General features: G+C 46.1%; 1 protein-coding gene across 1 annotated transcript in view; it reads right to left on the bottom strand.

Annotated features, from left to right (window-relative positions):
• Positions 1-4,763: 4,763 nt before the first annotated feature.
• The window catches only part of ANKRD23 (ankyrin repeat domain 23), a 38,534-nt gene continuing 32,046 nt past the window's right edge, over positions 4,764-11,251 (bottom strand). Inside the window, exons 7-9 of the mRNA XM_030201656.1 lie at positions 9,723-9,821; positions 8,743-8,841; positions 4,764-6,186 (exon numbers count right to left, since the gene is read on the bottom strand). Coding sequence (XP_030057516.1) covers positions 6,085-6,186; positions 8,743-8,841; positions 9,723-9,821 — 300 coding nt within the window. The 3' untranslated portion in view covers positions 4,764-6,084. The remainder of the gene's footprint in view (positions 6,187-8,742; positions 8,842-9,722; positions 9,822-11,251) is intronic.

The raw sequence follows: 11,251 nt of genomic DNA, 5'->3' as shown, positions 1-11,251 counted from the left end.
AGACACAGCAGGGTAGGCGATGCTGGAGACCAGCGCTGGACACACTTCAGCTGGCAGGGGTTAGGGACCCCCGCCAGCCAAGGTATTTGCTGCAGCAGTGGGTGGGGCGTAGCAGGGCAGTAGGGGGGGCGTCAGGGTGGCAGACCAAAATGTGCCCCCCACCTCGGGCTCTGGCCCCCCTCCCACTGTGAGGTCTGGCAATGCCCCTGGTGGAGCTAAGGCAGAACCAAAAGATATCTGGGTAGTGCCAGTACCCAGATACTTTTCTGGGCATTAGGTCAGAGAAATGCCTATCCTAACCTGCCCAGCTAGCTATCTAGGGGGAAAAGGAGCTGGAATTTGATATCCCGCCTTTTTGTGGCTACAAGCAAAGCTAGAATGATTATAGGACAAAAGAGGTTGGTTCATGCCACACCTACCTTGATGGAATTTCATTGGTTGCCTATTAATGCCTGTGGGTTTTTTTTAATTAGCATGTTGGGTTTTTAAGATGTTTACAGGTACATGCCCAGAGTATTTATTTTCCTTTCCTTTATCTCCATCTTTATCACGAGCTACAGAGTCTTGCCTCATTTACTATCCTTCCTTTGGGAAAGTAATACATAAAAAAGCTGTGTCAATCTCTTTTCACTATCATACTGTCTCAGTATGGTGCTTTTTACCTGCAAAACTTATGACAGTTTCTATATATTTGCTATTCCATAAGCGTTTAAAAGCTTATTTGTTTGACATTTTTTTATTAGCTTATAAATTTATGTTGTTTTCCCCCTCCCCCCCTTCTATATTATTATTCTATAAGATTGCATTTGGATCTTATGTTATCTGCTTTTAACCTGTAGATGGGAGTTGGTGCAATATAAGTACCATTACCATTATATACAGGTAAAGTGCAATCCGCTTAAGTGCAAGGGTCTGGGACCAAAGAAATACATGCAGTTAACCGAAGCGTGCACTTAACCGTTGTGACCCAAAGAAGCTTGACATCTGATAAACATATGTACACTACTGTTTATTATACGTACAGTATACAGTCTCCGTTAACTGATGTTAGGCTTACTTGAAGTAATCAGTCATAGTCCTCTGTACACTATTGTGTCTGTGAGTTCCATAGACTATGTCTTCCAGACGGTAAAAACTGTCATAGCACTGACATCCAGTGGCCTCCAGATAGGCCCACAAGGTGTTGAGACTCTCCAGCACTCTTGCAAAAGTGACAGGAGGTTGTTGAATTTCGTCAGCATGTGCCTCGCTGCTCATTTCATCATCTGTTTCATCATCAGCTGTTGCTGTCGTAGCTGTTTGTAGATCGTAATCAACAGCTACATAGTGATGAAACTCCTCTTCAGTAACACTGGCTGGGATGTCAATAGCCTGTTCATCTGCATCTGTTTCGTCCCTCACCACATCCTTAACAATGCTTGCCCGCTTGTAGCAGTTCACAATGGTTGCCTGTGTAACATGATTCCAGGCTTCTTTCTGCATATGTAGGGAATCCAACAGTGATAGATTATGAGCCAGTTCAACAGCATGTTTATCCTTGCCAGTCTGGTCATCCATAACACTCATCAGACGACGTAGCACAAGAGCCCGATAATGTTTTTTGAAATTGGCTATTATGCCCTGATCCATAGGTTGGATCAGAGAGGTAGTGTTTGGTGGCAGGAAGACCACCTTGACGTTAGACAGCCTGATATCATCACTGTGTGCAGCACAATTATCACAAAGCAGCAAAATCTGACGCTTTTGTGCCCGCATTCTAGTGTCTAACTTCTTTAGCCACTGCTTCCAAATTTCCCCAGTCATCCATGAATTTGCGTTAGCCTCGTATGACACAGGAAGTCACTTAACATTCTTGAAGCAACGGGGCTGTTTGCTCTTTCCAATGACAAGTGGTTCCAACTTCTCACTCCCATCCATATTGCAGCAAAGGAGGATCGTCAGTCGGTCCTTCGATGTTTTACTTCCTGTAGTTTCGGATTGTTTGAATGCAAGTGTTCCATCAGGAATCGCTCGCCAGTAGAGACCGTTTTCATCAGCATTGAAAATGTCACGAGGTGCAAACTCGTTCAAGATGGTAGGAAGAACTGAAACAACCCAATTTTCAGCACCAAAGTAATCAGCGTCTTGTTTTTCATCATGCTGTTTCTTGAATTTTATGTTGTTCTTCTCCTTCCATCTTTCCAACCATCCAACAGTGGCTTTGAATTCAGTTAGTCCAAGACTTTCAGCTAGCTGATTAGCTTTCTCCATAAGCAGTGGACCACTGACAGGAAACTGTCTGTTCCTGATTTGAGAAAACCACCGAAGAAGAGCATCTTCTACCTCCTCAGCTTTTCCTGCCCGTTTTCGTTTCCTGTGTGGTTTTGTATTGTTTTGCCAGTCTTCCAGAAGCTGATCTTTCTGCTTCAAGATACGTGAAACTTGACTGGGATTGACAACATATTCTTTAGCAATAGATGCTTGACTTTGTTTGTTTTCTAATTTTTTAAGAACTTCTATTCGTTCAGCCAGTGTTAAAGTCTTACAGTTGCGTGATGACGATGGCGACTCTAGTGTACACTCTAACAGCTTTCTTTCGCTTATTCTGCTGAGGCAGTTAACCAACGAGATTTCAAATTTACCACCCCTTTGTCACGTGCCAATCGGCTTCCATATTCTGTGCGTGCGCTTATGCGGAGTCTTTCCTGCAGAGGAGCGGTCTTAAACCATGCATATAAGCAAATCTTGCACTTATCAGTGGTGCGCTAAACTGAAGTTTGCCCCCATAGAAATTGATGGCACCAAAAACGGGACCGAAGTACGGCATGTAGTTAAACAGAGCATGCGTTTATCCAACATGCACTTAAATGGAGTGCACTGTACTTATTTTGTATCTGGGGCAATGGAGGGTTAAGTGAGTTGCCCACAGTCACAAGGAGCTGCAGTGGGAATTGAGACCTGGGTGTGAATATCAACAGTACCCAGCTAGCTTTAGTGCTGGGATATGGCTACGACCTGGTACTGAACATCTGGGTATAGAAATCCCCCGGAAGCCAGCACTTAAATGTCTGACTGCCACAGATTAATATTACTGTCTAAGACTGTAAGCCCTACAGGACTGCAAAATACCTTCTATACCTATGTGTAACTGACCTTGAGCTACAACTGAAAAAGGCATCAGCTAAATCCAAAATCCCTTCTCCTCTCTACAACAGCCTCGCTCTACCATCATTGTCTCCTAGCAGTGCTCTTTCTACTATTGAAAATCTAATAACTTCCTACAATCCAAGGTTTGCACATATCCACCCACTGGTGATTTCCTGTAAATCTAGCTCTGTACACATCCACCAAAGAGCAGTTTCCTGCTGTCCCAACCATGCTTATGTCTACCAAACCAGTGAGTTTCTTTAGGCTCAGCTCTAAACACATATCAATCACTAGTTCCCTATAATCCCAGCCCTGCCCACATGTACCAGTGACTCCCTACAGTCTCAGTTCTGGGCACACCTGTGTTCTGGATAAACCCATCAACCAGTGAGTCCATGCTACACTAACTTTCTTGACATTCACCAGCCAAAACAATCACTCTCACAACTCTGGAGGACAATCTTATAACTGCTAATCTAGACAGGAAGCCCAAGTTGGTGCATAGTTTGAGGCTACTGTACTAAAGACAAATAGGCACCTGTGTTTTTATAAAATACCTTCACAAAACATGCATGCATGTGAAATAACCTATGCACATACTTTTGGGCTCATTTTCGAAAGAGAAGGGCGCCCATCTTTTGACACAAATCGGGAGATGGGCGTCCTTCTTCCAGGGTCGCCCAAATCGACATAATCGAAAGCTGATTTTGGGCGCCCTCAACTGCTTTCCGTCACATGGATGACCAAAGTTCCCGGGGGCATAGCAAAGGCGGGACTGGGGCGTGCTTAACACATGGGCGTCCTCGGCCGATAATGGAAAAAAGAAGGGCGTCCCTGACGAGCACTTGGGCGACTTTACTTGGTCCATTTTTTCTTGCGACCAAGCCTCAAAAAGGTGCCCGAACTGACCAGATGACCACCGGAGGAAATTAGGAATGACCTCCCCTTACTCCCCCAGTGGTCACTAACCCCCTCCCACCCTAAAAAAAAAATTTTAGAAATATTTTTTGCCAGCCTCAAATGTCATACCCAGCTCCCTGACAGCAGTATACAGGTCCCTGGATCAGTTTTAGTGGGTGCAGTGCACTTCAGGCGGGTGGACCCAGGCCCATCCCTCCCCCCCACCTGTTACACTTGTGGTGGTAAATGTGAGCCCTTCAAAACCCACCAGAAATCCACTGTACCCACATCTAGGTGCCCCCCTTCACCCCTTAGGGCTATGGTAGTGTTGTACAGTTTTGGGTTGGGGGGGGGGGTTGTGGGGGGTTCAGCACACAAGGTAAGGGAGCTATGCACCTGGAAGCAATTTCTGAAGTCCACTGCAGTGCCCCCTAGGGTGCCAGGTTGGTGTCCTGGCATGTGAGGGGGACCAGTGCACTATGAATGCTGGCTCCTCCCATGACCAAATGGCTTGGATTTGGTCATTTCTGAGATGGGTGTCCTCGGTTTCCATTATCGCTGAAAACCCGGGATGACTGTCTCTAAGGACGACCATCTCTAGGGTCGACCTAAATGTTGAGATTTGGGCGTCCCCGACCGTATTATCGAAACGAAAGATGGCCGCCCATCTTGTTTTGCTAATACCGGTTTCCCCGCCCCTTCTCTGGGACGTCCTGCGAGGACGTCCTCAGGAAAACTTGGGCGCCCCGTTCGATTATGCCCCTTTTTGTGACTCTGCCCAAATCACACCCCCGAACAGGCCAACTCGCATGGAAAATAATGTACCTTTTTGTTACCCTGCCCATTTTCACATGCATACAATGCTCTAATTTTAATAAAAACCAGGTTTACCTGTGGAAAAAAGGGTACTATTACCCTTTACTGTCCACTGAAATAATGATGTACTCATATCCCATTTCTGCACAAATCTGTAGAAATCATCAACTTCCACTTCACAGCCTGGGTTCATTGTGACTCCCTGCAATGAATATTGTCTTTATCCCTTGCCTTGCACTCTGAGCAGCTACTTCCATTCTCACCACAGTGGTAATTAGTTTCACATCACTATCTATTTCTTCATCTGCCTTTCCTTCTTATGCCACAAAATGCTGGGGAGACAAGAGATAACAGTGAAGTGCTGAGGGGATAAAGGAGGGTTAGGATGGAAGTTAGGAGCTGGGAATGTTGGCTGGGGGCTGGGTGAAAGTAGCAAGCAGCTGGGAGTGAGGGTGGGTGAATGCAGCAGGAAATTAGGGTAGATGATAGTGGATGGAAGATGTCGGGTGGGAATGGGAGAGGGAAGAGGAAAGAAGAGCAAAATAATGGATGGGGAAAGCTCTCAAGAGGTGGGATAGGTAAGTGCTGGGTGAGAGTGACAGGAAGATGAAGGATGGGTTGTGAGTGCCCAGGATTTAGGGATGAATAGGAAGTGATCAGAACAGCCAGTGCGAGGTGCAGGCAGTTGGGGATGGTTAAAGGGGTACATGAGACTGGCTTGGAGATGGGGATGGTTAGTGGGTGGATGAGAATAATCAGAAGTTGGGATTGGTAGGGATTTAATAAGAGAAGGGCAGAAGTTGCAGTGGTCAGGAGTTGAGATGTAGATAGGGATTTATTAAGAATGGTCAGGAGATTAGGGCAAGTGGGTGAAAAATTAGAATGGTCGGGAGGTTGGGGATGAGTGGGAGTAGCAGCTCCTCTGTTCTCACTGGTTTGCCACTCAGGTCTACATTCACTGTGAATTCCTGTGCAGCAGCTCTCAGAAGGAACATGAATGTGAGTGCGAGTGCAGCTGCCTTCAACAGCATTCACTCCAGAGACCCCTCAGGAGGTATCTGAGTTGAGCATGGACTGAGGATTTCCAGAGAAATACTGAGAAAGCTGAGGTCTTTCTTGCCTCTGATCACTGAGTCAGGATTAGGATGAAGACACATTTGGTACTATGGAGGAGAAGATCACACCTTGGAATGGAATGCCAAGTTTCTTGCAAGGAGACCCCAAAAGAGATCTCCAGCGTCTTTAGTTTCTGGGTGCCGAGTGCCATCTGTCTGCACAAGATTGTAGAATCTCCCTGATGCCCGTCTGCCAGTCTTTCACCATCTCCACTGGGGTAAGGCCCTCCTGCAACCAATGTAAACACAGGCAGACTATCAGATGCGGCACTGCAACTGATAAATGAGTCATAGGCAGCGCTGCGACTGGAGCTGGTAACAAGTGAATACCACAAGTAAATCCTAGGCATACTATAAGAAATGAAAGCAAAACCTGAACCTTTACTGTGAAAATCCTATATAATAATTCTCACCTCCAACGTTCTAATGGGCCTGCCTGTGTCCGTGGCTCCTTTGGAGTTACTGAGCTAAGCTCCGAAGCCAGGCTGACGTCACCGGAAAGGAGACTTCAGATTGGCTGCGACATAAGGAGCAGGAGCCCCCCCCCCACATTGCGCATCACCAAAGCCCCCCTTTGGCGCACCAACGCCCCCTCCTCGGCGTATCAACCCCCCTCCCTCCCTCCCTCCCTGCCAGTTCAAGGCCCCCTCATGCCCCTCCCACCGAGTTCCAGACTCCCACCTCCCTCCGATTTCAACACCCCCCCTCCACGTTACTGACCCCTGGACCCCCCTGCTGTGACCCTCTCGACCCCACCTTCCCACAGAAAACCTTCCCCCGCCGCTGTAGCGTACCTGTGCTGACAGGGGAACACAACCCCCGACGGCCTAAGTCCACTTCTCGGCTGCACGGCGTTGCTTGCTGAATGATCTGATCAAGTTTCTTGGGTGCGTCTGACATCAGATTTCCCCCCACTCCCCGGTGTCTAGCAGCACCCTCCCCCCCCCCCCACCCCCTTTGACTACAAAAAATGATCCCTGGTGTCTATTGACACCCACTGTTCCCTCTAAGCTAAGCAAGAGTCCTCCACCTACTGTCCTACCAGTAGGGGGTTCATTTTTAATAGTGAGGGACAGGCAAGCTCTGCAGGACTCCAGGGACCCTGTCTATCCCTAATGATTGAAAACACAGTCTTGAAGCACCAGCCTCAACTAACAGCAATGCATTTGGTGGACTCCTGTTCAGCTTAGAAGGAACAGTGCATGTGCCCCCGATCCCTCTCCCATTATACCTTTAGAAGCAAGAGTGATGCCTACTTGCTCATGCCTCCAGTACTACCAAATTGAAAAATGGTGGTGCCCTGCTCTGCATGGTGCATTCTGGGGATGCAATGGGCAGAGTCAATCTGCCATATAAAGGAAAAATACTCCCCCAACAACCAACCCAACCGCCAGCTCTACCTGAATCATAAAAAATACTCCTCTAATGCTCCCGAGTCACCCTCCCCCCATGGATTGCTACCCTACCCTTACACTAGGGCAGGAGGAAAGTGTTCCAGACAAGAGTGATGTCTAATTGCTCCTGCCATGCTGGAACCTTTAGTCAAAATAGTGCCATTTCACCTACAATTCCTTGCTGTACCATACATGAGGAGCTAATAGCAGAAGTAATGAAAGTCAGAAGCACTGTCTATGCGTGCAAGGCAGAAAGGGAAGTTGGTGGGGAGCAGAGTTATTGAAATGAATGGTGAAGTTAGGAAGCAGGGGTATTGGGGTGCAGAGGTAAAAATAAATGGAAAAGTCAGAGATAGTGGTTAAGATCAGAGCACAGAGGTAAGGATAACAGATGTAAGGGTGATAGAAGGAAGATAATGTTAGGAAGGGAGGAATGATGAGCAGAAATACAAAGAATGGATGGAAGAGTCAGAGACAGAATGAGGTTAGAAATAAGGGTGTTAGAAAGCACAGATAAGGAGAACAGATGGAAGGGTGACAAGAAGAAGATGAAATTGTGAAGGTGGGATGATGGGGAGCAAAGGTAAAGAAGATAGATGGGTCAGAGACAGAGGATGAGTTTGGGTGATAGAGATTAGAGGACAGATGGAAGAGTGAGCAATAGAAGATAAGGTCAAGAAATAAGGGTGATGAGTATCAGAAAAAGAATGGATAAAAGGGTGAGAGAGAAAGAGAGAACAAGGTCAGGAAGGAGGAGTGATGAGAAGCACAAGTAAGGAGGACAATGCATAGATGAAAGATATGCTCAGCATGAGGGCAATAATGAGAAACAGAGGTATGAAGATACACAAACGACTGAGAAATGAAAAATGAGGTCAGGGAGCAGAAATAAATAGGAAAGATGGAAGGATGACAGATGAAGGATCTGATCAGCATAGTGAGGTGTTGGATGTAGAGGTAGGGTGATCATAGGTGAAAGTTGTAGATGGAGGACAAGATTAGGAAAAAAATGACAGAGACCAGAGATAGAGAGAACAGAAAAGAGTGAGCAATGGATGGTGAATTGAAGAGAGAGGGTTGATGAGATACAAGAGTACAAAAACATATGAAAGTGTGTAAGATGGAGAAGGAGTGGAAAGATGAGAGATGGAAAAACTCAAAATGGAGAAGTGACTGAGAGAAGAGGTTAAAAAGGAGTGGTAGGGAGGAGAGAGGTAAGGACATACATCAAAGGCTTAAGTATGGAGAAGAAGATTTAGAACAGAAGTCAGGAGAACAAATGGATGAAGGATGTGGTCAGTTTGAGAAGTAAGGGAGAACAGTGGAAGGAAGGAAAGCAGAAAAGTGAGTTCCAGAAAGCCCAGGGAGCAGACGGGAGAAGAAAGCCTGACCTCATTTCTGATGCTGAGGTTTGCTCCATACATGAGCAGCATCTGCATAGCCTTGAAACGGCCAAGCCGGACAGCATCATGTATTGGTGTGTCACCTTCCTGTCAAATGAAAAACAAAATCTAAATGAAAATTTCACATATATTATCGAATATTCAGTCAGTTAGGAAACAACTACATGTCTTTAAATACTGGATTCTGTTTTGTTACTTTTTGTAGAGGAATGGACTATTCCACATCATGCAAAATAGGTGAGCAGGGTCTGATAGCTGGGGGAATGTCCAGTAGAACATTGAAAATCATGCTAGAAAGATAAAGAGACAGTTCCATGGTATATTAAGTGGAGTGGCATGAGACTGTTATAAGTCATGCTAGAAGATGGAGGAAGGAGATGGTTCTGTGTCATGCTGAAGGGGGAACTCAGGAACAGTTCCACAGCATAAGAAAGGAGAGACTTTTCCATTTCATTTTGGAGGGGGAGAGAGGGAATATTTCCATTTCATAACAAAGTGTTAGGTAGGGGGGACTATTCCATGTCATAATATTGGGGAAGCAGGTAACTGTTCCAAGCCATGGTGAAGAGGAAATAAAGGGTTTGTTGTATGTCAAGGTAGAGAGGGAATGTAACCTCTAGGATACCTTCATCTCTACACCTGAGAATTCCACCCTACCTATGCCGTGTTCATAATGTATCACAGTTAGAAGTGTTAGAGAGATCATGGGGCTAGATGTTGGCTCTGGATGTTTTAACACATCTCAGGCTTGACAATCTATTCCATTCTGTCATATGCATGATGGGCTGTTCAATTTTGTGTTGGAAGGGCACTGGACTAATCTACTGATCTTTGAACTGTAAACTGACAGCATTTCTGGGAATGTGTATAAGACGGTCCTAAGCCTTAGAAATACTATGGCTTGAATAGCATCAATGAAATGTGGCCCAGATGAGGACCACCATAAGATTAGCTGACAAAGACTGTACCTTGTCTTGTGTGTTGATATTTGCTCCACATCCGATGAGATGTTCAACACAGTCACAGTGTCCTGTTCGAACAGCAACATGCAGGGCTGTGCTCCATAACTGCAAGGAAAGCACATCAACAGCAGTGAATCTACTAGGGAGGGATGGAGCTATAATTTTCCCTTGCTGTTCTAGGATTGTGCATATATTTATAAAAAAATTAAAATGTGATGACATAAATAAGGAAGAAGCGGAAGAAGGCAGAGCAAAAACTGAAGTTCTTTATGTGGCATTATCATACTGCTGAGACACTGTTTAGTGATGGTGTGACGCGACACTGTGCTTGAACACTGCACATCGTCGAGGGGCCCTCATCACCAAAAGACTCTGGTGTTGTGAGAGTTTTCTCTGCCATTGCTTCTCTATTACAAAAAAAAGGGGGGGAGGGGGGAAGTGACTATTCCCGGGCAAGGGTTTGGTCTCTTCTGGGGCAGGCGTAAGTCACCCGGAACTGGAATGATGGCATGCCCTGTGCCCCTTTGGGGCCATTGTGGTCAAGCCATGGAAGCATCTTTGGGCTCTTTATCCAACTCCAAGATGAACCTTTTTGCTTCCTCTGGGGTAGACAAGAATCGTCGCTTGCTGTTCACCATCACCACCAGTTTGGCCAGATGCCACAACCCCATTTGCAGGTCCCTATTTTGTAACTCCAATTTGTATGGAAAGAGTTATTTGTGCTTCCATAAGGTTTCCAGACTGAGGTCTGGAAAAATCTGGAGCTCCGCTTGATCATAAGTACAAACTTTCAATCGTCTTGCTCTCTGAAGCACTAGTTCTGTTTCTTGATAGTGCAATAAGTTGACCACCAGGACCCTTGGGGGAAACGTAGATTCCAGCCGAGGCCCGTAGCTCTTTATGAGCCCTCTCAATTTCATACTTCGGTGATGCAGTTGTCTCAGAGAAACAGGCACACAACAGATTTTGAACTTATGTCACAGGATCTCTCCTTTCTCTGCCTTCCAGGACTCCAAGGATCCTCAGGTTAGATCTCCTGCTCCTATTTTCCTGATCCTCTATTTTATCTATCAGGTAGTCCACTTGTTTTTGCAACATGCTTCTAAAGCATTTTTCCTCCATCTCATCCACTTCCAATGCCAGAATCCGAGACTCGAGCAAATCCAAATGGGTGGAAAGGGCTTCAATTCTATCTTCTAAATGTGCCACCACTAGGTCCACTATTTCCATCTTGGCCCCCCTAATTCCTCTGAGAACCAAGTCCCACATAGCTTCTGGAGTCTTGGAATGCCCTGTCGCACCGGGAGCTGTAGAAGGGGCCAGGGAAGGCACCTGAGCCGGGCTACATGGACTCTTACTCATAGTGTCAGATTTGGTGGCATTATAGAGACCAGGGATTTTGGTCGAAGTTGTTTAGGCATGGTACTACGAGTAGAAGGAGACGGGACTGATGACTGCCAATGAATCCCGGATGTTGATGGTCCTGATAGACTCCATGTTCACAGGCCAGATCTTGCTCCCTCCGCACAGCAAAT

Source organism: Microcaecilia unicolor, chromosome 4 (assembly GCF_901765095.1).
Source record: "Microcaecilia unicolor chromosome 4, aMicUni1.1, whole genome shotgun sequence".
NCBI lineage: Eukaryota > Metazoa > Chordata > Amphibia > Gymnophiona > Siphonopidae > Microcaecilia > Microcaecilia unicolor.
Note: the sequence above shows the minus strand (reverse complement) of the source record. Positions and strands in the feature narration are given on the sequence as shown.